Below are 26,736 nucleotides of genomic sequence, written 5' to 3'. Positions count from 1 at the left end.
CTGTGTAAGCTGAAGATGACATGGACAGACATATCCAGCAGTCAGCTGCATAGGAGGAGTTAGTCTTAAGAGATTTTGTGTAAGATTAAGAGTGTTCTAGATGTGAGGATTCCAAGAGGGAGGGCATGGGGACAGAGTATGCCTTTAAGGTAATGTGACCAATTGACCTCCTTTAGGGAGGACAGTCCTTCTTTTGTAGGTTCTGTTCTCCCTCAAAAAGTGTTCTCTTTGCCCTGGCCGGTTGGCTCAGCGGTAGAGTGTCGGCCTGGTGTGTGGGGGACCCGGGTTCGATTCCCGGCCAGGGCACATAGGAGAAGCGCCCATTTGCTTCTCCACCCCCGCCCCCCCTTCCTCTCTGTCTCTCTCTTCCCCTCCCGCAGCCAAGGCTCCATTGGAGCAAAGATGGCCCGGGCGCTGGGGATGGCTCCTTGGCCTCTGCTCCAGGCGCTAGAGTGGCTCTGGTTGCGGCACAGCGATGCCCTGGAGGGGCAGAGTATCGCCCCCTGGTGCGCAGAGCGTCGCCCCTGGTGGGCGTGCCGGGTGGATCCTGGTCGGGCGCATGCGGGAGTCTGTCTGACTCTCCCCATTTCCAGCTTCAGAAAAATACAAAAAAAAAAAAAAGTGTTCTCCTACATGTCCTCCTTTTGACATTGGAAGACTAATCTGTAAATGTCTGTATTCAATCAGTGCAGAGTCAGTCCATCGCGTGTGATGTGTATCTAAATGAACACTTTTTTCTTACATTTATTATTAAAAACTAATAGGCATGTAAGCATAATTACAATATAAAATATTACACATGTTTTTATTATGCATTTATCATATTATAGTGTATTACTGTTGCAATGAATAAAATGTTGCTTTTATTTATGATACTGTTTTCTTCAATTTATTTTTGTCCTCTTTTTCATTGTAAAAAAGTTGGTCACCTTATTTAAGGGCAAGGAGATAAGAAAGAGCAGAGCAAGCTGGAATCTTCATCCTGTCTGTTTCCAGGGGTTAAGCATAGTTACTCATGGCTCAGGCCGTTCTTCTTTTGGGGTTTTAGTCAGTCTGAACTTGGTGGGCCCTAAGGGGGAGATGAGTATCTGGGCGGTGATTCAGGTAGACTGGAAGGGCCATCTGTAGGCCTGTGTGGGGATGGAGCTTCTGTTTTCTTTAACCTGGAGAGATGAGACCAGGGGACCTTTCCCTGCAGCTGTGGGGGTGGTGAGGAGAACCTTGGGATTCACTATGTTGGGTAGTAGAGGTAAATTGGTAATGGAAGTGGGAAAATCTGGCTGGCCGAGAAGCAGTAACAGGGCCGACTCCGAGGATGTGAGTTGAAAGGAGAGAAAGGCTCTGAATTTGGAGAGTAGGTCTCAGCCTAAAATAGGAATGGGGCATTGAGGTAGGAGGAGAAAAGAGTGTGTAAAAGAGACACCATGTATTAGACAAGGCAGTGGATCTGTGGCAAGTGGGGAGGAAATAAGACCATCAACACTCACAACAGAGATCTTCAAGGGATGAGCAGGACCCAAATATTCAGGCAAGACAGAGTAAGTGGCCCCTGTGTCTATAAGAAATGAGATCAGAGACTAAAAAGATGGCAGCGGAGTAGGCAGACGCACAGACACCCAGCTCTCACCACCAAACTGGAATACAAATCAATTTAGGAAAAATCATCATGAAAAACCAACTCTGAACTATAAGAACAGCTCTCAAAAAACCAAGGAGCAAAGAAGAATCCACAACAAACCTGGTAGGGAGCACCTGAATCTCCCCTGCTTATAGGAATGGGGGGGGGGACACTGAGGCTGAGAGCCCAGAGGGGACCTCACAAAAGGGAAAAGGGCTCACAGCCACTTGACTGGCAACCATAGAGCGAGGTGTGTTGAAAAGACCAGCTTATCTCCCAAGCGGAAAGGAAAGAGAGAGGGACAGACTGTGAGGGTCTAAGGAATGAAGGAGATGACCTAAAAAAGCTGACTCATCGGTGCTGGAGGAGGCCATAGCTGGGGGAGGGACTGAACCTTTCTCAAAACAGAGCTGAATTGCTTCCGGATCAGAGATCTCCAGACATCTATCCAGCTCCAATCAGCGCAACAAGACACAGCTGAAAACAAGAAGTGGGGAGGAGGGGCAGTAACTCAGGTCTCCATGGAGATCTGAGATACACCTCCCCCTACTGAAGCTGAGAAAACACCCTGCCCCCAGAGAGATTAATTGGCTAAAGAGGCCTTCAGAGTCTCAGGTTACACCCACCGCATTCCTGGATACAGTTTCAAGGAAGCCCCCTGCTGAGATCAGTAAAAAGACTATCACCTGTTAAGAAAACAAAAAAATCAAGACTTCAAAGCTGCCCAAATCTGAAAGTGGATTACAGATAACAGCTGATACCAACCCAAGAAGACCTAGAAATAACTGAAAACTGGAGGCAGACAACACCAAGCCTAGACTCAACCAACTCTACAAATAAAAAAAAAACAAAAACAGACAATGAGAAGACAAAGAAGTGCAACCCAAATGAAACCACAAGAGGCACCTTCAGGAGATGAACTGAGTGATATGGAAATAATCAAACTTCCAGATGCAGAGTTCAAAATAATGATTGTAAGGATGCTTAGGGATCTTAGAACAACAATGGATGGTCATTATGAACACCTAAATAAAGAAATAGCAAGTATAAAAAAGAATCAGTCGGAGATGACAAATACAATATCAGAAATAAAGACCACAATGGAAGGAATTAAAAACAGGATAGATAGAGCTGAGGATCGAATCAGCAAGTTGGAAGACAACTGGAATGAAGGCATGAAAACAGAGAAGAAAAGAGAAAAGAGACTCAAAAAGTCAGAGGAAACCCTTAGAGAGCTCTGTGACAACATGAAGAGAAATAACATCCGCATCATAGGGATTCCTGAAGAAGAAAAAAAAGAACAAGGGATAGAGACTTTTTTCAATGATATCATAGCTGAAAACTTCCCTAAATTAATGCAAGAGAAACTCTCACAAGTCCAAGAAGCACAGAGGACTCCATTAAAGAGAAACCCAAAGAAACCTACACCAAGACACATCATAATTAAAATACCAAAGCTAAGCGATAAAGAGAAAATATTAAAAGCTGCAAGAGAAAAAAAAGTTATTACCTACAAAGGAGCCCCCATAAGGATGACATCTGACTTCTCAACAGAAACACTTGAGGCCAGAAGGGAATGGCAAGAAATATTCAAAGTAGTGCAGAACAAGAACCTACAACCAAGACTACTTTATCCAGCAAGGCTATTGTTTAAAATCGAAGGAGAAATAAAAAGCTTCCCAGACAAAAAACAACTCAAGGAATTCATTACAACCAAACCAATGCTGCAGGAAATGTTAAGGGGCCTGTTATAAACAGATCAAAGTGGGAAAAGAATATAGCAAAAAAGGAATACACCTTTAAAGAAGAAAATGGCAATAAACAACTCTATATAAATAATAATCTTAAGGCGCTGGCCAGTTGGCTCAGAGGTAGAGTGTCGGCCTGGCGTGCGGGGGACCCGGGCTCGATTCCCGGCCAGGGCACATAGGAGAAGCGCCCATTTGCTTCTCCCCCCCTTCCTCTCTGTCTCTCTCTTCCCCTCCTGCAGCCAAGGCTCCATTGGAGCAAAGATGGCCCAGGCGCTGGGGATGGCTCCTTAGCCTCTGCCCCAGGTGCTAGAGTGGCTCTGGTCAGGGCAGAGTGACGTCCCAGAGGGGCAGAGCATTGCCCCCTGGTGGGCAGAGCGTCGCCCCTGGTGGGTGTGCCGGGTGGATCCCGGTCGGGCACATGCAGGAGTCTGTCTGACTGTCTCTCCCCATTTCCAGCTTCAAAAAAATACAAAAAAAAAAATAATAATAATCTTAAACGTAAATGGATTAAATGATCCAATCAAAAGACATAGGGTAGCTGCGTGGATAAGAAAACAGGACACATACATATGCTGTCTACAAGAGACACACCTTAGAACAAAAGATACACATAGATTGAAGGTAAAAGGATGGAAAAAAAACATTTCATGCAAATGGAAATGAAAAAAAAGCTGGGGTAGCAATGCTTATATCAGACAAATTGGACTTTAAAACAAAGGATATAGTAAGAGATAAAGAAGGCCACTACATAATGATAAAGGGAGTAATCCAACAGGAAGATATAACTATTATAAATATCTATGCACCTAATATAGGAGCACCCAAATATATAAAGCAGACTTTGATGGATTTAAAGGGCGAGATCAACAGCAATACTATAATAGTAGAGGATTTCAATACCCCACTAACATCACTAGATAGATCCTCAAGAAAGAAAATTTACAAAGAAACAACAGACTTATTAGAAACACTAGATCAACTCGATTTAATAGATATCTTCAGAACCTTTCACCCTAAAGCAGCAGAATATACATTCTTTTCAAGTGCTCATGGTACATTCTCTAGGATAGACCACATGTTAGGGCACAAAAGTACTCTCAACAAATTTAAGAAGATTGAAATCATATAAAACACTTTCTCTGATCACAATGGCATGAAACTAGAAATGAACCACAACAGAAAAGCTCAAAAATTCTCAAACACATGGAAAATAAATAGCACGTTGTTAAATAATGAATGGATTAAGAATGAGATCAAAGAAGAAATAAAAAAATTCCTAGAAACGAATGACAATGAGCATACAACAACTCAAAATTTATGGGACACAGCAAAAGCAGTACTGAGAGGAAGTTCATAGCACTATAGGCACACTTTCAGAAGCTAGAAAAAGCTCAAATAAACAACTTAACCCTGCATCTAAAAGAATTAGAAAAACAACAGCAAATAAAGCCCAAATGTAGTAGAAGGAAGGAAATAATAAAGGTCAGAGAAAAAATAAATGACATAGAGGCTAAAGAAACAATACAGAAGATCAATGAAACTAGGAGCTGGTTCTTTGAATAGGTAAACAAGATTGATGAACCTTTAACTAGACTCACCAAGAAAAAGAGAGAGTGGACTCAAATAAATAAAATTAGAAATGAGAGAGGAGAAATAACAACTGACACAACAGAAATACAAAATATTGTAAGAAAATACTATGAAGAACTGTATGCCAAAAAACTAGACAATTTGTCCTAGATGAAATGGACAAATTCCTTGAAACATACAATCTTCCAAAAATCAATCTGGAAGAATCAGAAAACCTAAACAGACCGATTACAACAAATGAGATAGAAACAGTTATCAAAAAACTCCCAACAAAGAAAAGTTCGGGGCCCGATGGCTTCACAAGTGAATTCTACCAAATATTCAAAGAAGAACTAACTCCTATCCTTCTCAAACTATTTCAAAAAATTCAAGAGGAAGGAAGACTTCCAAGCTCCTTTTATGAGGCGAGCATAATTCTGATTCCAAAACCAGGCAAAGACAACACAAAGAAAGAAAATTATAGGCCAATATCTCTGATGAATATAGATGCTAAAATCCTCAACAAAATATTAGCAAACTGGATCCAACAATATATGGAAAAAATCATACACCATGATCAAGTGGGATTTATTCTGGGGAGGCAAGGATGGTACAATATTTGTAAATCAATCAATGTGATTCATCACATAAACAAAAAGAAGGAGAAAAACCATATGATAATTTCAATAGATGCAGAACAAGCATTTGATAAAATCTAGCACCCATTCATGATCAAAACTCTCAGCAAAGGGGGAATACAGGGAACATACCTCAACATGATAAAAGCCATCTATGAGAAACCCACAGCCAACATCATACTCAATGGGCAAAAATTAAAAGCAATACCCTTAAGATCAGGAACAAGGCAGGGGTGCCCCCTTTCACCACTCTTATTCAACATAGTCCTGGAAGTCCTAGCCACAGCAATCAGACAAGAAGAAGAAATAAAAGGCATTCAAGTTGGAAAAGAAGAAGTAAAACTATCATTATTTGCAGATGATATGATATTGTATATAGAAAACCCTAAAGTCTCAGTCAAAAAGTTACTGGACCTGATAAATGAATTCAGCAAAGTGGCAGGATATAAAATCAATACTCAGAAATCAGAGGCATTTTTATACACCAACAATGAACAGTCAGAAAGAGAAATTAAGGAAACAATCCCCTTCACAATTACAACCAAAAAAATAAAGTACCTAGGAGTAAACTTAACCAAGGAGACTAAAGACTTGTACTCGGAAAATTACAAAGCATTGATAAAAGAAATCAAGGAAGATACAAACAAGTGGAATCATATACCGTGCTCATGGTTAGGAAGAATAAACATCATTATAATGTCTATTTTACTCAAAGCAATCTATAAATTCAATGCAATACCAATTAAAATACCAATGACATACTTCAAAGATATAGACCCCATATTCCAAAAATTTATATGGAACCAAAAGAGAACACGAATAGCCTCAGCAATCTTAAAAAAAGAAGAATAAAGTAGGAGGTATCACACTTCCTGATATCAAGTTATACTACAAGGCCATTGTACTCAAAACAGCTTGGTACTGGCATAAGAACAGGCATATAGATCAATGGAACAGAACAGAGAACCCAGAAATAAACTCACAGTTCTATGGACAACTGATATTTGACAAAGGAGGTAAGGAAATACAATGGAGTAAAGACAGCCTCTTTAACAAATGGTGTTGGGAAAATTGGACAGCTACCTGCAAAAAAATGAAACTAGATCACCAGCTTACACCACTCACAAAAATAAACTCAAAATGGATAAAAGACTTAAATATAGGCCATGAAACCATAAGCATCTTAGAAGAAAACATAGGCAGTAAGCTCTCCGACATCTCTCGGAGCAATATATTTGCTGATTTATCTCCACGGGGAAGTGAAATAAAAGACAGGATAAACAAATGGGACTATATCAAACTAAAAAGCTTTTGCACAGCTAAAGACAACAAGAACAGAATAAAAAGACAAACTACACAATGGGAGAACATATTTGACAATACGTCTGATAAGGGGTTAATAACCAAAATTTATAAAGAACTTGTAAATCTCAACACCAGGAAGACAAACAATCCAATCAAAAATGGGCAAATGAGATGAATATACACTTCTCCAAAGAGGACATACAGATGGCCAATAGGCATATGAAAAAATGCTCAACATCACTTATCATTAGAGAAATGCAAATTAAAACCACAATGAGATATCACCTCACACCAGCCAGAATGGCGCTGATCAACAAAACAACACAGAATAAGTACTGGTGAGGATGTGGAGAAAAGGGAACCCTCTTGCACTGCTAATGGGAATGCAGACTGGTGCAGCCACTGTGGAAAACAGTATGGAGATTCCTAAAAAAACTGAAAATCGAACTGCGTTTTGACCCAGCTATCCCACTTTTAGGAATATACCCCAAGGACACCATAGAACGGCTCCAAAAGGAGAAATGCACCTCATGTTTGTGGCAGCATTGTTCACAATAGCAAAGATCTGGAAACAGCCCAAGTGTCCGTCAGAGGACGAGTCGATTAAAAAGCTTTGGTACATGTTACTATGGAATACTACTCAGCCATAAGAAATGATGACATCGGATCATTTACAATAACATGGATGGACCTTGATAACATTATACGGAGTGAAATAAGTAAATCAGAAAAAAACTAAGAACTATATGAATCCATACATAGAAGGGACATAAAAATGAGACTCAGAGACATGAACAAGAAGAATGTGATGGTAACAGGGATGGGGGTGGGGGAGGGGGGATGGACCGAAGAAGGAGAGAGGGGTTAGGGGAGGGGAGGGTAGGGGCACAAGAAAACCAGATAGAAGGTGACAGAAGACAATTTAACTTTGGGAAATGGGTACACAGCACAATCAAATGTCAAAATAATCTAGAGATGTTTTCTTTCAACATATGTACCCTGATTTATCAATGTCACTGCATTAAATTTAATAAATAAATTTAAAAAAAAAAGAAATGAGATCAGCTTACCTGCTACTTGGATGGTTACCCTAGGGCAGTGGTTGGCAAACTCATTAGTCAACAGAGCCAAATATCAACAGTACAACAATTGAAATTTCTTTTGAGAGCCAAATTTTTTAAACTTAAACTATATAGGTAGGTACATTGTAATTAACTTAATTAGGGTACTCCTAAGCTGGCCTTTGCTAAACACTTAAGGGGCCAAAGAGCTAAAGGGGGCTCGGCAGCTGCCGTTTGCTGACTAAGGCCCTAGGCTCTTTGATGATGATGTGAGATGGGGTCAACGGCCCTGGGCACCTTCAATCTTCAGTAGCAAGTCCCAGCAGGGTGGGCAAGGTTAGATCAGAGGTGGTTGAGGTAGGGGTGGAAGAGACTGAACCCTCCCTTGGAGGAATGAGGGGGCAGCCTACCTTCCAGTGTCCCTTTCTCTCACAGTGAGGGCATGGCCCTGGCAAGGTCCGAGGAGCCAAACAGGCTTTTGCCCAATGACCTTCTTTTCCACACTTGAAGCAGGACCCCTGTGGAGTCCTAAGAGGCCCCTAGGGGCATTGGAGCCTTTAAGAGCAGCTGCCAAGAGCTCGTATTTTGCCTGATCTCTTTGGGTTCTGTCTGCCTTCTCCTGTTCCTCTTGGTTATTATAGACCTTAAAAGTCATGCTCAGGAGATCTCATTGAGAGATTTGAGGGCCCTCCTGCCTTTTTGATTTTTTTTCTGTATATTGGGGGCTGATTGGGAGTGGAATGAATGTTAAGAATTATGGCCTTTTCGACCGAATTGGGGTCGATTTTAGTGTATTTTTGGAGTGCCTCCGTTAGGTGGGACAGGAATTGGGCCTGATTTTTGTCTGCTCATTGTAAAATTTCTTGGAGTTTTTTGTAATTAACTGCCTTGTGTACAGCCTTTTGGAGCCCTACTATTAAGCAAGTGACCATATTATTATGGAGGTCCCTGTCAGGTTTGCAAATTTGATAGTCCCAATTAGGGTCTTCCCGGGGAACAGCCGCTGTTCCTATGGGTTTTTGATTGTCTGCCCTATGGAGGTCATCGTCATGTGCCTGTGCAGCCAGCCAGACTCGCTCCTTCTCTTTGGGTAGTGAAGTGGAGGAGCGGATGATATAGAGGTCATGCTCGGTCAGATCATAAGACTGGGGTAGGTATTTAAATTCCTTTACGTAGGTGTCTGAGTCTGTGGAGAAGGAGCCTAGTCTGTTCTCTATCTGTGACAGGCCTTAGAGGGAGAATACCTGCTACCTCACAGAGAGGAAAGAGAGGAGTCTGAGGGGCCTGGCGGGTACGTTGTGTTGTAGAGGAGCGAGTATGAGGGGAAAAGGGAGGTCTGGGGGGTCAGTATCTGATCCTGAGCTTGAATGACCCCCAGATAGCAGGGAGTTGTCAGCATAGGGAGGAGGTAGAGAGGGAGCAGAGGGAGGGACAGTGAGATCAGCTGTATCAAAAGAAGGAAGGTCGGAATCTGCAGGAGTGGAAGGTTTGGAGTGTGCTAGGAGGATCTGATATATGGAACAGGTTTGAGAGAGAGGAGACAAGAGTGGAGAGCAAAGAAGGCCTGAATGTAGGGGATTTCCATTGCATTGACAAAAGTTATCAAAGTCTCGAAGTGTGTTAAAGTCAACAGTGCCATTTTCAGGCCACTGAGACCCATTATCTAGTTGATATCGGGGCCAGGCAGTATTACATTTGTGATGCTTCCATGATATGAAGTTAGAGGCTATGAAGGGTGAGTGCGAGAAATCCTACAAGGAGGAAGGGCCAAGGGAAGAGGCATCCCTGTTTCATGGCCAGTCTCTGAGAACAAGAGCGAGAATCACTCACAAATTGAGCATCCCCAGAACTGTGAGGATCAGGCCCGGAGGCCCAGAGAGTCTTCCTGGCCTCGCTCTAGGACTTTCAGAGTCGGGCGCAGGAGAGGGGAGAGAGAGAAAGAGAGGGAGAGGGAGAGAGGGAGAGAAGGAGAGAGGGAGAGAGAGAGAGAGAGAGAGGAAACCCAAGAGCTAGGAGAAATTGTTCCTCATCCATGAGAGAAGAAATCAGGCTGGTGATGTTCGCAAGGTCAGCAATGGTGAGGGTGGAAAGGCCTGGAGAAGCTGTCCTCTAGGCAGGTCCAGGAAGGCGGCCAGGAGGCGGTTCAAGCCCTAGGGAAGGGAAGCGGGAGAGAATGCAATCCAGCAGGTCCTGGCAAGCACCCCTCCCAGGTTTTGGCACCAAAATTTAAGGTCGGCCAAAGGAGCACACCTGAGTTCAGGCAATAAAAGTTTATTAGAGGGTCATTTGCCAGGCTGATTCCTAAGGCAGAAGTCACCACTGGTTCTCTAACAAGTAGGGTTAATTAGGGGATTCGAGGGTAGGGGTTGGTAGTCATTATGAGGGGTTGAGGGGAGGAAAAACAGAAAGTCAGCTAGGGGACCTTCCACATACCGTTGAGTCAATCCAGATGCCTGGGGGGAGGTAATTTGGAATGTCCAGTTGTTTTTTTTTTAATGTCTCTTCATCTACTTAAGGGAGGAGGGGGTCATGGTCCCCATCTGCAACTCTATCAGAAAGAAAACATAGATTTGCATGGAGTTGAATATGAACATATGTGTAACCATCCTGAGAATGTATTAATTTTCATCAATTTTACTTTTTATTTCAGAGAAAATCAAGTTTAGAAGTTTAGAGACCAAATCACATTAGCTGTGTATTGAAAAGAATCTTTTTAAAAATTGCTTGGACTCTCCAATTTAAGTGTGTTTCTGAATTTTTTTTAACCTTTAATGTCACTAACATTGAATTTTCTAAATCAGAAATTATTTTTCTTTTCTTAATAGACTGGAAGAAAGGAAAAAGGAGATCCTCTAAACATTGCAATTGATAAGATGACCAAGAAAACAAGAGATCTAAGGAGACAGGTACTGTTTTATTTTTGTTTCTATTTGGTACTTAGTGGAGCTTTCCAAGAATGTTTTTTTTTTTTTCAGGCTACCTTTTTAGAGCCGACTTCAGGTTGCTATTCTTTATAAGATCTACAGATACCCAGAAATGTTTCATCAACAATGTAGTCTGCCAAGCAGACAGATGTGACAGCTGCAAGGGGTATGATGATGAAAACCACCTGTGAGGGGGTGGGGTAGCCTGTTTACTGCCCTACTTGATCTTCCCGCATAGAATCCTGATGAATTCACTACCTTCTACATCTAGTTTCTAGTGTTTTCAGATCCAGATATGCAAAGACCTGGTCTCTGATTTCTGTTTGTTCTTAAACTTGAAGGCATTCAATGAATAAACAAGAATGCTAATGGTTAATGAGAAATACGACTCTTAATCTAATGGACTAATTAAGGTCTCTGACCCAGTGTATTCTCTTGGGGACATAAATCTATGTGATGGTTGTTTGGGAAGCAGGGAACCATAGCAAGGAATGTCAGCTGGGTGATTTAAATGGCTAATGGAATCATTAGTCTGATGTCTGATGGGTCCCTTGCACTGTGTGTGTGTGTGTGTGTGTGTGTGTGTGTGTGTGTGTGTGTTTGGAGTGGGGGATCCCTGTCAAGGCTGCTTTTCATCTTGAAAATACTATATGAACACTGGTAAATTTTGTCCTGTAACGCTTATATTATGTGTTTCTAAGGTGAGCTTGACTTTCTTTGGTAGTGTTCTTTCTCTAGTAGAAATAATACCATCCATTGTTAGCATGAAATCCTTTCCTAACTACTGCCTGAGAGGCATTCTGTCTCCTACTGGTAGCTTTTGCATCCATCCATCTCATTCATTAAGTGTTGATTATGTTAGTCCACTAGAACCCAGTGCTGCCCACCAACAACACCTGCTTTACTTTCTGCAGCTGGAAAGACTAGACACTTGCTCCTGCACTATGTCAAGTACAGAAAAGACTGGGCAGGAATGGCCAAGGAGTATTTTAGAAATGGTTAGGAATGAGAGGAAGACACTACTTTCAATTTTTGCTGGGGAGCTTCTGGGCTCTCTTTTGGATATCATACACTTGAAATGCTGTCCTCTAAAAGATATCACTATTAGTTCTGGGATGTGAAGTCTCTACTTTGACTGCCCAGATAACAAGTCCTTTCAGAAAAAGCATTTTCCTTCTCATTTTACCTTGAAATAAGGGAGAATAAAACATTTTTCTCCAGGTATCTTCTCTATGGCTTGCTGTTGACTAGATTGTCAACCAGGCCAAGTTCATGAACTCAGTCTTTTCCTCCCTGATCTCTCGGTCTTCATAGGGACCACTCCTCTACATGCTGGAGTCAGCATCCTCAGCTCCCTGCACGCAGAGACCTCTCACAGCAAAGTGTTGTCTTATTAGGAAGGAATGGGTAAAATAATTTGTACTCTGGTATTACAATTCTTAGAAGAGGGTTGACTCTTTTTAGCTGAGGACTGGTGAAATTTGAAGGTGGAATTTTAAATGCCTGAGTGACAAGCTCCTTGGAAAATTTCTTTTAGGATAGTAGAGGAAAGAGTATGTCATCCCTTGAAAGCATTCCATGCATAAGATATAGATTGTTTTCTGCTCACCTTTTCCAAAGATTGAGAGAAATAAGGGTTAAAAAGAGAATTATTTTATGATATTAAGATCCAACAGTTATGATATAATTTCATACCACATCCCTAACTTTGGTTCAGATGTCTTTCTTCTCCCCAATCTGCCTTTCTAGAACAGGGATGGTTCCCGTCTCTCATTTGCATCCCTGTATCCATATGTCGGAATATTTTTGTCTTTCTTCCCATCTCTTCTGTTTCTTCATGTACACCTATAGTTGTACAAAAGCTTCTCTGATCTAAGAGTACAGAAGCTATCTAGCACTTATGCAGACTGAACATGTAAGACTCAAATCAGTCTCCAGCTTGGATGTGGGTAGCTAGTTAATTGGATTAACAAGGTTTTACCTGAGTGGCTAAAACAACTGTGTAGTGTGGCCCAATGAATGCTGTTGGTTCAAATACATGTTTCCCTATTGCTGAAACACTTTCTGGTCTTACAATCACAAGTAACCTTTGTTAGGAGAGATTCTAAATGAGAACCTCAGTTATCCGTTTCTACTTCCCTGTGCACATGTGCTCCTTTGTACAACACTTAGAGAAATCAAATCACACAGGGGAAAAAGTGACTCTCATAAGTTTCCACTCTTTTAGTCCACAGCTTCTTCCCTATAGCCCTAAAATTGGGCAGAATCATTCAGAAAGGTGACCCTGGAGTCTTGCAAAGTTCTAATCACCAAATTAAAAAGATATAAACTCAATCACAATCAGTATCTTGGGCATCCCTAATGAAAAAAGAGTGGGCTTAAACTTGTAGACCCTTGGGGAAAAAAATAAAGAGTAATTGAATAAAAAGGATTTCTGTTTAAGTAGAATTTTTAAGTCAGTCAAATTCCTTTCTTCAGGCAATATATCCCAAGGAACTGGGGGTATCATAAATAGTGAGGAAGGTCACAGGAACCCAAGAGTGTTATTTAAAACTGATTGGTATGGGTCCATCTTGCCAATTAAACCCATGATAGTGGTTGGGGGTGGAGCCAAATCCTTAGGAGTATTTGTTTGGAATTAAAAATGGATTGAGGGGAATATAACTGCCAGTTTCAAGCATTATGTTTTAGTTTTAGAGCTGTGGGCACAGTGTGCCCCACGTCGGAGCTATTGTCACTGCTGTGATTCTTGAATCAGACTGTTACAAAAATAAAAGCTTGTGGCCGACTCCCCACCTGGGAATTTAGTAGCCCCTGTGGTCTCTCCATTCCTGAGAGAGGGCCTGGCACTTTCTGCCAGCTGCTCCTCCGTGTCCTCCTGCTATGGGCCACCTGTGGAGTATTCTAGGCCTGGTCTCTTATTTGTCCCTAAGCTTACAGAGATGCTGGTTTACCTTGGTTATTATTTTGGTCTTTTTTATCAGTCTTCTTTTTGCAAGTTGATAAGCAAATCAGTACCCAAATAGTTCCCTATGAAAAGCTAATTAATAATAATTATAATATGTTAGGGTGTTGCTAAATTTAGCACCTTTCTCATTCCCCAGTCCAATCAAGGGCCTAATTTTTATCCCTTCAGCCTTAACAGCCATCACAATAATTTCAGCAATGATATTTAGTAAGTGTCAACTTGACAGAAGTGTCAATTTTGCTATTACAATCACAATATTTTCAACATACAACATAAACCATGTATAGAATGGTTTTACATTGGAATAAGTACTTAATAGAATGCATTATATAATAAATGATTAAAAACAAACAAGCAAAACATGTCAGTGGATGGTATATTTGAAGGTCTATTTATCAAGATGCTGCCTCCAGATAGGACTACAGAAAACTTTTCCAAGATTAATGAGAAATAATTATAGCTGGAAAGTTTCCTCCACTGTCCTCTTTGCATGAGCCAAGTCCTTACATAAGAGCTATAGCTGAAGGTAGGCAGTCATCAGCAAGAGCTTGTAAAATTCCTGCTCACAAAATGTAAACTAAACCATAGCTGACATGTATTGATTTCTTACAATGTGTCAGGCGCTGTTCTAAGTTCTCTGCATAAATGGACCATAATTCATCCTCATACCAGCTCTGGAACACAGAATAGATTGTCACCATGATTTTCTTACAGATGAGGACATGAAATGCTCCCGTGCCCACACAGAGTGTGGATGCATGGAGGTTGCAGCCCGGGCAGTCTCTCCAAGGGGACTTTACCCAGGACCCTTTCCTACCCTGCCTCTCCACAGAACCAGCATATGCAGTTGGGCCACCCATGTACTAATCTACTCTGGAACATCACTTGGGGTGCTTTGTGGTTTGCAACAGTCCATTTACTACTTCCAGGTTTGAGATGGGCGACATGTGCACAATGTAGACAGAACAAAATAAAAATCTGTGATGAATGTGAAAAATATGGTTCTTGGTTATGATAAGATATTGTCTTTCATTTCTGCAGCTGTTTTGGTTCATTGCGTCCTCTTTTTAAATTGTGCTATTATGCTTAGGTAGCTATCTTCTCAATGCATGAATTACAGACTTTTCAAATCATTTATAAAAAAAAGAGAAAATCTAAGGCATTCAGTTTTGTTTCTTGCATGTACTCATGATGAGACCAATTATTTTTAGATTTATTGTAAGAAAAAAACATTCAAATCATTTATTTCTGGACTTGAATCTGCTTTTTCTTATAATCCCATGAGGCTATCTATATGGATATCATAAAAATTATAAAACATTTTTTATTTATTATTATTATTACTATTATTATTATTATTTTGTTAATTGAGAGACAGGGAGGCAGACAGACAAACTCCTGCATGTGTTCTGACTGGGATCCACCCATCAAGCTCCCAACCAGGCAGTGCTTTGCTCATCTGGGGCCACTGCTCCATTGCATGGCAACCGAGCTATTTTTAGCACCTGAGGAGAGGCCACAGAGGTCTCCTTAGTGCCCGGGACCAACTTGCTCAAACCATTTGAACCATGGCTACATGTAAGGAAGAGAGATAGAGAGATGGGGAAGGGAGAAGCAGATGATCTCTTCTCCTATCTGCCCTGACCAGGAATCAAACCCAGGACTTCCATATGCCAGGCAAACACTCTATCGCTGAACCAACTGGCCAGGGCCCAAAATAAAATTATTGATTTCATTCAAATGTTAAGGTTTGTGTTCTTCATACAGAAAACCTATGTCAGAGTTAGCCATCCCTGGAGTTTAGTCCTTAGGTCAGACTGCCATGTTATCATCTAAGTATGGAGACCAGAAAGTGATCACATAGCAATTGGGATTTGAAATAGAGAACATCAACAACTCAAAGATTGCTGAAGACAGATGGCATAAAAAACACCAAAAATCACAATCAAAAAGGGCAGGACTAGAAGGGCAGAGGTAGGAGAAGGCTCACAGGCCCTGGAAATGCCATCCTTTAGACATGCCCCTTGATCACAGGTTATTTATTTGAGCTGCCTCTACCTTAAGAAAAGCCTGATACACTTGCCTGAATGTCAAAATACCACATACTCATTTATCTCTTGGAAAACACTTTTTCTTTTAGGCCAAGGTCAGAAACATGATTTCATCAGTTGGAAACAGTTTTTAAAGTATCACTAGTGGCAAACTCTTCCTTTATGATGATACTGTTCAATTTTTGAAGGGGTTTAACTTATGCTGATAAACCAGCATATGGTTGAGCGTTCTCTTGTGAACATAAGTGTGTGGAGGGCACCAGGCTTGGCCTCTTTCTCACAAGCAAGTCTAGATCACAGAAAGAGTCCAGAAGCTTGACCAATATTGATTAATCAGATAATACACTATATCAAGCAGAGGGATCTATACCATATGTATGAGTAAGAAAATGCTCAATTAAGTGGAAACTTTTGCTACTAATTTATTTACTTCTACTAATTTCTTCAGGCCCTAGAAGTCAAAGAAAAATGGAAGGGGGAAAATAAATAGCAATGACAGACTCTCAATTCACATCAAAGAGAATGTCTACGTTTGGTTCAATCCCTGACACCTTCTGTTTTAGGCCATTAAAAATCTCGATGCTAACACTGGATGATCTACTATAAGACTATAAAATTAAAAAAAAAGTCTAATTAAAAAAAGTCTTTTTTAGTCTAAAAAAGTCTAAAAAATATATATATTTTAGTGTGCTCTTGTTGCTTTTCAGTTTCCAGAATATTCATTTTAGATAGCCATCCTGCTTAAGTCAGAAGTGAGGTTGGCTCTTATTCACTGTTGGAGGCCATGTTGAGGCTGGGATTTCTTATCCAAAACTGTCATTGGAGATAATTTTATAGTGTGTTGTATAAGAGTTTGCTACTGTGGCCTGAATTAAGGTGTCTCTAGAGCTAGCGATAACAGCTAACCGCCTTCATTCTGACTAAATGTCCTCAGTGGATCACTGCAGCCAGCTTGTGGCCAAATATATCTGTTCCAATTGACCCCTCCAGGTTGAGGTTACCTTTTATTACCAGAAAAGGCTTCTGGCATCAGTTTTCCCAGGGGAAATTTCCATCAAGACAGCTGATATTTCTCTATCTCCCCATTTCCCAAGGAGACTGGATAAATCTGAAATTTAGAAATTGATTCTTCCTGCAGACTCTTGCCTCTCCTGCTGTTCCCACCAGCCCAGGTGGAAGCCCATTTGGTCTAGAATCTCATCACGTGGTACCTTCCTGACTCCTGTGGATGTCACTGATGATGGCTGAGGGAATTCAACATTGTGCTTTGCTTGGGTAGAAAACTGTGAAAAAGGTGATGTTAGTTATATTTATCTGTTTACTTTAGTGCTCTTGACCAATCTTAGGCCTTCTTAGCTGAGTGAGTTTCCAGGATAATTTAGAGCCAAATCCTCATCCTACCTGCATCTACACAAGTGTGTGCTTTCCACTGTGATCAGCTTCTTTTTTTTTTTTATAAATAAATTTTTATTAATTTTAATGGGGTGACATCAATAAATCAGGGTACATATATTCAAAGAAAACATGTCCAGGTTATCTTGTCATTCAATTATGTTGCATACCTATCACCCAAAGTCAGATTGTCCTCCGTCACCTTCTATCTAGTTTTCTTTGTGCCACTTCTCCTCCCCTTCTCCTCTCCCTCCCCCCCCCCCCCTTAACCACCACACTTTTGTCCATTTCTCTTAGTCTAGTTTGGTGGGGTTTTTGTTTTTTTTTGTTTTGTTTTGTTTTTGTATTTTTCTGAAGCTGGAAACGGGGAGAGACAGTCAGACAGACTCCTGCATGCGCCCGACCAGGATCCACCCGGCACGCCCACCAGGGGGCGACGCTCTTCCCACCAAGAGGCGATGCTCTGCCCCTCCGGGGCATTGCTCTGCCGTGACCAGAGCCACTCTAGCACCTGGGGCAGAGGCCATGGAGCCATCCCCAGCGCCCGGGCCATCTTTGCTCCAATGGAGCCTCGCTGCGGGAGGGGAAGAGAGAGACAGAGAGGAAGGAGAGGGGGAGGGGTGGAGAAGCAGATGGGCGCTTCCCCTGTGTGCCCTGGCCGGAATCGAACCTGGGACTTCTGCACACCAGGCCGACGCTCTACCACTGAGCCAAACAGCCAGGGCTTAGTCTAGCTTTTTATGTCCCACCAATGTGATCAGCTTCTTAAAAGGATTACAAACCCATGCAATTCTTCTCATTATCATTCTTTAAATCCCTATGAGCCATTCAGTCTAGTTGATTCTACTTCTTAAATGCATTTCAAGCCCCTTTCTTCTTCTCCACTCTGGATGGCACTGCTTGATTGCTTTTCACAAAATGATGGTCACAGCCTCAAAATCAGTCCCTGTCCTCAGCCTTGCTGCCTTCATCCCTTGTGGCTCCAGCGAGCATCAAGCCAGCATTCACACATCCTTGCACCTTTGCACTTGCTCTTGCTTCTGCCTGAAACATCCTCTCTCCTTTTTATTTTTTTGTTTTCTTTATCTTTTGTTGCTATTGGTTTTGTTTTTTTCTTTCCAGTTTTCCCTTAGTTTAAATGTCACCTTATCATCACAACTTTCACAACTTTATCTGAATAGGGTTCAGGTTCATCCAGTAATCTCAAAGAACATTTTAAAATACCTTCCTTCATTGTTTCATATGTTTTTGCTTATGTAATCCTTTATTTTCTTTCCTTTTTTATTTTAATTTTTTTGAGAGAGAGAGAGGAAGAGAAAGAGAGAGAAGAGGAAGAGAGAGAGAAGCATCGACTTGTTATTCTACTTAGTTGTGTCACCACTATAGTGTCCTGATTGAGGCTTGAACCAGTGACCTCTGGGTCAAGTTGATGCCCTCTGATTGAGCACTGACTGGGGCTGGAACGAGCTGGCACCCTAGGGATTGTGCCAACGATCCCCAGGATTGAGCCAAGGACCTCACCACTTCATAGATACAATACCTATAGAGTAGAAACCATGCTCCTTATGGGTCCAGATTAGAAAAGGATGTTCTGATTGCTCACTGTGCCATGTTGAAAGGCTTGCTTGGCAGGTTCTGTGCTTTCTGGGACAGGGCCCAGATGAGAGTGAAGTGAGTGAGGCTCTGGGCTTGAGCACATTTTTGAGAGCACCAAAAAATTCAGTAATCAAGATAAGTAATATTTTTAAGCAGTGTTTTAGAAAATCAAAATTAATCCATGGGCAAATTATCAACATTGTAAACAATGACAAAATCAATAACAAGGCAGTGCTGAGCCAGCCATACTGAAGTCTGAAGCAAAAGAAAAAAAAATAGCAATACAGATCCTGTCTTTATTTATAGTGTTGAGATTTTGTTTAAGATGGGTAGAACATCCCTTAGTTTTGGCTTTGCTCCAGAGCTTCTTTCCATTAAAGTCTTTACTGCACCTGCTGTATCAGAACATCCCCCCAAATCTCAATGTCAGATCCTCCCCCCCCCCCTGCCATGTTTCAGTCAGTGGTAAAAGGACTGACTGATATTTTATGAGATGACACCTTGGACTCCAGATTTGAAGACTGATTTGAATTGTGGTGTCTTTGAGGTTGTCTTGCTCCAAATGCATTTCTTCTTGATGTTTATTGCAGTGACATGGGCTTTTTACAGCCATATGAAGTGCTTTGGAGAAAATGGAGAGCATTTTAATACTGCTGATTTACTCGTCCAGGTCTACAGTAATTTCCTTACTGCCTAATTATAAGGCTTGGTTTAATTTACTCTACACATAATGTTTACTGATGCACATATGGTGCCATATTTCAGGAAACTAGCCAGGGCAGGTATTTTTGTCACAATGGAGCATGGAAAATTTCCTTCATTTATAGAAAAAGAGAGGTAAGGAATTTGTCTTGACAAAGAATATCCCCAATGAGAGGGAGAAAAATCATACGTATCTTTTACTTCAGGAAGAAAAGATACAGTCCCATTAATTCTTATTTTAAAAGCAAAATGGTGATTAATATATCTATGTGGCCTGACCAGGTGGTGGTGCAGTAGATAGAGTGTTGGACTGGAATACAGAGGACCCAGGTTTGAAACCCTGAGGTTTTCAGCTTGAACACGAGCTCATCAGCTTGAGTGTGGGGTTGCTGGCTTGAGCATGGACCATAGATATGACCTCATGGTTGCTGGCTTGAGCCCAAAGGTTGCTGGCTTGAAGCCCAAGGTTGCTGGCTTGAGCAAGGGGTCACTTGCTCTGCTGCAGCTCCCTAGTCAAGGCCATATGAGAACACAATCAATGAACAACTATGGTGCCAAAATGAAGAACTGATGCTTCTCATCTCTTTCCCTTCCTGTCTTTCTGTCCCTATTTGTCCCTCTCTCTGTCTCTGTCACAAAAAAAGAAAAATATAGTTCCGTGTGTTTAAAAATTTTCAGTTACCGTGAAAATCAGGTAGTGGAGGGTAGAGTAGAGGAAAAGGGGAGATAGGAAAGGAAAGGTTATTTCTCAACTATATTTGAAAAAAGAAGATTCATGGATTCAATAGCCATGGATTCGTAAGCTCATAGAGGTTGAAGGGGCCGTTAAGGTCTTTCCCCAGGTCACAGTGTCTTTAACTGAGCATCTTTAAGATCTTCTCTGTTAGGCTCTGTTTTAGAGCTGGGAGCTTGTCCCTTCGCCCAGCAGCAGCTGGTACCATTCTTGGACAATTTTAGTAGTTAGGAAATTGAGTTAAAATCAGTGATTTTATAATTATCAACCACTGATGTTGCATTTGTGCTGAAAAACCAATGTTGCCCCCCCCCCTACTTTGCCTAAGTTTAAGGCTCAGATGAAAGCTTCAGTAAAGAACTCTATTTAGAGTATCAAAGACCTACAAATAGTGACTATTATCACATATGCATTCATGGCTACACAATCAATTGGGCTTGCCTTTCCATAGCTCTGAGAATTATGCGTCGTTTGGCGTAGGAATTGAGCAGCTGATGCTCTCTTGTCATTGAGACAGCTGAAATAACCAACTCTAGATCATCTGACCCGTTGCTCCCATTTGTCGTGGGTTACACGTGAAGATCAGGAAAGGGAAGCTGCCCATTAAAACCGTTTGACATTTGTTCAGTGTCCAGTCTTTCCCTAACACTTGATCTTCAGTTCTGCAGAGGGGCTATGACGATCAAAAATGTTTTATTGTTCCAGAGTAGAGTTGTGAAGTTCCGACAGTAAGATAAAATTTCTGACTACTATAGAGTTCCAAGTTCAAGAATCCTGAAGCCTGTCCTTTTAATGACTCTACTAATATTGATACACTTTGCCCTTATTTTATAGCTTTTATTAGATTTCCGTTAATAAGAAGAATATAAAATAAATATAAATTAATAATGAGTCTTGAGATTCTCATAATAATCAAATAATAGGCTTCCCATTTTATATAATCACCATTTTTTTTCTTCCTTAAACTCTTTCTATTCATGTCCAGCCCGATGCAAGACTGAACCATACAGAAGATTTTGACAATTATTTTTCTAATTAATCATAGAAAAAAAAAGTAAAGGACTTTCATTTTTACTGGGGGGAGATAGCTGATTAAATGCAGATCAAGAGTCTGGTAGACCTGCTGCTAGATTCAGTGCACAGCAGTTGAATGGATTATGCCCCAGCATTCCAGGATTAAAGAAGAACTATTTGTCCTGAGGACTTTGGTGCTAAGAGGGGATTTTCCATCTCATCCAAACGCAAGTTTGGGCACTTAACCAGTCCCAGCCACCTCCTCTCTCATTCCATAGTTTCTTCATTTTTCACAAATACCTCAATCCTGTTAACTGTTAAAAGCAGGATATCTATATTTGTATTTGATTCCTTCAACTTCGGTGAGGATCAGCTGCTTTAAATAGCTGCAGTGAACGTGGCAACTGTGTAAAAGGAGGTGACTGGAAAGCTGAAAAGCACCTTTGGTCAAGGCAAGCTGGGAGGTCCGCACAATTGAACATGGGAGAGAGGTGGAAGAATTGCAGGAGGCAGGAGGAAGTCAGCACTAATGAACTGTGCCTGACTGATGAGATTTCCCTCAGCTCCTCCTTTGAAATCTGTAGGCTTGGATCAATGTGGCCCTGAGGCTATATCCACAGATGCCATAATAACTATTTGAAAGGAGATCACCGGTTGACCAATCAGCTAGTCATTATGTCTGTATTTTTCTGAGCACACTCTCTGTGTGTTTGGCCACTCTATGGAAGTACCCTAAATACTGTTGTCAAATGAAAAGAAAATATCCGCATTTGGAGACCAGTCTATGTCAGAGCACCTATAACAGGCAGACCAGGCAACTGAACCAGATACCTTCCTCATCCACAGAATTCTTAAGAGCCAACAGCTCTGCTCTTACATCCTCTTCACTTCTTGTCTCAAAGCTTCTGCTTGAAACAGAATTTTTTAGAGATTGCTGAAATAATGTTTTCTAGCAGAGCATGAGACTTGGTCCAATACTACCAGTCACACTGGCCACTTGGTGCTTTTCATGGCCATCTCTAGCCTCCTCAGTTTCTTAAGCAGGTAGTTTCTGGGTCTAGCAGCTGCTCTGAGGTAAGCAAGCAGTGGGTGAGTGGAGCTTGGAAGAGCCAGGAACTTGCAGTAGGGATGGAGCAGTAACATGGAAAGAGAGAAAGGGCTTTGAGCTTACAAGTCAATGAGGAACAATCTAGAGCAAGTGCCTGCATGCTACAACCTGTGGCCCCAATCTGGCGCTCTCTGTTTATGTAAAATAACGTTCTATTGTCAGCCGTTGTGTTACAAGGTCGAAGCTCAGTAGTTGTTGCAGAAGCCAACTGGCCAAAAAGATTAAAATTCATACTATCTGGCCCTTTACAGGAAATAAGGGCCAACACATGTTCTAGAAGTAAATCTGCTTGAGCTCAAACAAATATGATATAAGAGTTCAGATTACCTGAAAAAAAAAAAGGACCCCCCCCCCCCAAAAACCCAGGGACCTTAAATTTGACTCTGTCTTGTGACTTTCCCTTGAATAGCAATAGCACTAGTCATTTTATAGGATTTCTATAAACATGAAAATCATTACACCTCTGAAATGAAGCCCCATTTGGGAAAAATTCAGCACTGTTGGAAATGCTACACTATACAATAGTTGAAGACGGGAAGGAAAGAGTTTTGCATCAGGTGGCGGACCGTGGAGAGAGAGGTTAGCTCAGAGGTACACGATTAACCATAATTGAAATAGAGCTGGAAGCATGGTGAGTGGATTTCTGTTCCAGAAAATGTAAAGGACTCTTTAATGACCAAAAGTGGTCAGAAGCTTCAGAGGTTTATTTATAAGGGAAATCTGTACCCACAAGAAAGCACCATTGTCCCTCTTTATTTACTCAATAGCATCTATATCCCCATGCTCCCCATCCTGCTCAAGTGAACTGGAGTGTCACTCATCAAATACCTGCAGTGGGAACCTGTGAGTTTTGGATGAGGTCCTCCCAAGAACTTTTGTATTACAATGGAGATCCTTCTGAGACCCACAGAACTTGTGCTGTGATGTGCAATAGCGCGACATATGGAAGGTGGGGCCAGGTGACTCTGCCTGGTACAGCTCCTACCACACTGTGGCAGCTGCGTAGGATTGGCATCACCAGAAAGAAATATATGGTTTAGAGAGTTGTTCTTTGTGTTTGGCTTTCGACTTTTTAACCACACATTTTTTATAGGCTTTTTGCTGTTAACCTGACATCAAATTTATCTATTCAATGATTGTTTCTCCCAATTGCTAGAGGGGTTGTGAGGTGATTCAAATTTTTTCTTTGGGCACCATTTTATAAGTTTCCTAAGGATCTTTGCTGGGTCAATTTATTGGATGTAACTTGTTACTGTCTCTCGGTGGTTTCAAACAACTTGTACCCACTTAATGCTGGTTAATAAATGGCAGATAGTAGATACTCAGAATGAAATATCCAGGCATTTACTCTTATTTCCCCTTTTATGATACACAAACCTGGACGGAATCTAATGCTAAGGAGAGTGGCTGACTAGGTGTGGGCATGAAGGATAGAAAAATGTTGACCTTTGTCCAGTTGGGATTTGTGAACTTGAACAGCCAGCTTCATAAACATATTGACCTTAAGTAAAATAGAACTAGTCTTAGAATTAGAAGACCCAACTCTGACATTTCTGTGTACAACCAGTCACCCTCCCTTTCCTCATCGGTACAACAAAGAAAGTAACGCTCACCCTGCAGTCCACATCCTTTATCCCCACCGGGACACTGTAAGGAAGGTCAAATGAAATAATGTCTAGGAAAGTTCTCTCTAAGCCATAAAAATGGACATGCACAGGATTATTATTATGAAAGGCAATAAGCTGCCAGAAACTGAGTAGACCTTCTACATATGCAAAGGAATCAGGTGTCTTTTCAATGTGGATTAAGGGATCTGAGCAAGGTAGATATACTCGTAAAATCTTTTCCACCTTCACCCATGCTACCTAAACTACCCTTTAAAAATACTAGATCTTCTGGGATAACAAACTGGGTATTTGAAAGTATGCCTGTCCTAATGGAAGGGTGGAGAAATCCTGAGAGAACTTTTAAATGAGGGAAAAAAAATCTTAAGTTATATGATATGAAGGAAATGTGACAAATTTAGACTATTTTAGAGCATTCTGAGGCTAGCCTCCAACACACTTAACAGAATTAACTACTGCTCGCCTCATTTGTGATGCCAGTCAAGTCTGTGCGTGGTCACTGTAGCTTTATTAATTGTGAATTAAGACAGTTGAGAAGTTTTCAGCAGTGAGAGTAGATGGTTTATCTAGTTTTGCCCTGTATCCTTGGCCAAACATAGCGCTCAGTACACCAGAAGCTCTTCAGACATTAGTAGAAGAAATAAATGAATGAACAGCAGTCACTGAGTATAAAGACTGGAATAGTATAAAAAAGAGATAAAGCATATTTTTTCTTTCTGTGAGAACCATCCTACTCTTATAATAAGGTTTCTTTCTCCTTTGATCTAATTGCATTACTATCTACCCCATTATATTTCTGTTCTCATTTTTTTTACATAACATTGACATATTCTTAATAATAGCATGATATTTGTGTGGATATTTCTTTATGAATCCTTTATTCCCCCTTGAAATCAGAAAGAAAAAGATTTTTAAATGCACAACTGAAGACAACTAAGGGGATTTTATTAGTTTTTCAGGAAGGAACATGTAGAGCCAAGACTATATCATGGGGAAAGAATAGTCTCTTCACTAACTGGAATAAAGAAAATAGCACAACCATAAGCAAAAGCAAAAAAAAACAAACAAACAGGCTCCTCTTATACTATACAGAAAAATCATCTCAAAATGGATTAAAGACTTGGATGTAAGATCTAAAACCATAAAACTTCTGGAAAAAGCATAGAAGGTAAACTCTTTAACACTGATTTTGGCAATGAAGTTGTGGATTTGACATTAAAGGCAAAGGCAAAATAAAGCAAAACTAAATAGTGGGACTACATCAAACTAAAAAGATTTTTTACAATAAAGGAAACCAAAACAGAATGAAAAGGCAACCTGTAGGATGGGAATAAATATGCGCAAATCATATATTTGGGTAGAGGTTAATATCTAAAATATAAAGAACTTATACAACTTAATAGCCAAAAATCCCAAACAATCTCATTTAAAAAATTGACAGAGTACCCGAATAGTTATTTTTTCCAAAGACATTCATATGTCCAACAGGTACATGAAAAGGTATTCAACAATTATCATCAAGGCAATGAAAATCAAAACCACAGTGAAACAATCACCTCACACCTGTTTGAATGGCTATCACTGATAAGAGAAAACAGACGTTGGCAAGGGTGTGGAGGAAACCCTTGTGCATTGTTGGTAGAAATGTAAATCGGTGCAGCCACTGTGTACCACACTGTGCACTATGGAAAACAATGTATAGTTTTCTCAAAATATTAAAAATAGAACTACCATATGATCCAACAGTCTCACTTCTGAGTATATACCCAAAGGAAATGAAGAGGATATTGAAGAGATATGTGCATTTCCATGTTTATTGCAGCATTGTTTATAATAGCGAAGATATGGAAACAGTATAAGTGTTCATCAATAGAAGAATGGATAAAGAAGATGTCATATATATATATAGATAAATAGATAGATATATGTCATATACACTGCTCACAAAAATTAAGGAATATTTCAAAATGAATATGAAGCAATAAAAAATTTTTTTTTTAAACAAGAACATCAGAAAAGCAAACAGCAAGTCAAAGAAAGTTGTTCAACTATGCAAATGAGATGCAAACTCAGCTATCATGATTGAGTAGCAAGTGACATATTGATGGGGGTGAACAGAAGCATGTCAAACTGGACAGGAGTGCCACACATTGACTGTTCAGTAGGGTGTATGGTCACCCAAGACTGCCAAAACACACGGACAGCGATGGGGCAGGACAGGATCAGATCGCCCAGCAGTTCTTGTAGGGGATCCTCTGCCACTCTTGCTCTAGGGCAACCTCCAGCTCAAGAAACGTTGTGGGAGGCATTGGACGGTTTGCCAGACGTCTTCCCAGTGCATCCCAAGCATGTTCAATGGGATTCAGGTCTGGAAAATGTGAAGACCAGTCCATGTGTTTGATTCCTGCCTCCTGAAGCATGTTGTTGATGAGATGTGTACAGTGGGGCCTTGCATTGCCTCTAAAGAAAGAGTTGTTTTCAACTGCTCTAGCATAGGGTACCACTCTAGGGGGCAGGACCTCACCTCAATATCTGACAGCAGTAAGTGATCTATTTCTGATGATGTGGAGGTCAGTATGACCACCAATGCTGATGCCAGCCCACACCATGATTCTACCACCACCAAAGGAGTCCCTTTCTCACATGAAATATAGATTCTCCCATGTTTCCTCGTTCACACT

The 26,736-nt window shown here is 40.9% G+C and overlaps 1 protein-coding gene across 4 annotated transcripts in view; it reads left to right on the top strand.

Moving 5' to 3' along the window:
* Positions 1-26,736, top strand: part of CTNNA2 (catenin alpha 2) — a 1,254,514-nt gene that overhangs the window by 958,267 nt on the left and 269,511 nt on the right. For all 4 annotated transcript variants that reach the window (XM_066267520.1, XM_066267518.1, XM_066267521.1 and 1 more), the window contains one exon: positions 10,768-10,848. In XM_066267520.1, the coding sequence (XP_066123617.1) occupies positions 10,768-10,848 (81 nt within the window). The remainder of the gene's footprint in view (positions 1-10,767; positions 10,849-26,736) is intronic.

This window comes from Saccopteryx bilineata, chromosome 3, assembly GCF_036850765.1.
Source record: "Saccopteryx bilineata isolate mSacBil1 chromosome 3, mSacBil1_pri_phased_curated, whole genome shotgun sequence".
Lineage (NCBI taxonomy): Eukaryota > Metazoa > Chordata > Mammalia > Chiroptera > Emballonuridae > Saccopteryx > Saccopteryx bilineata.
Note: the sequence above shows the minus strand (reverse complement) of the source record. Positions and strands in the feature narration are given on the sequence as shown.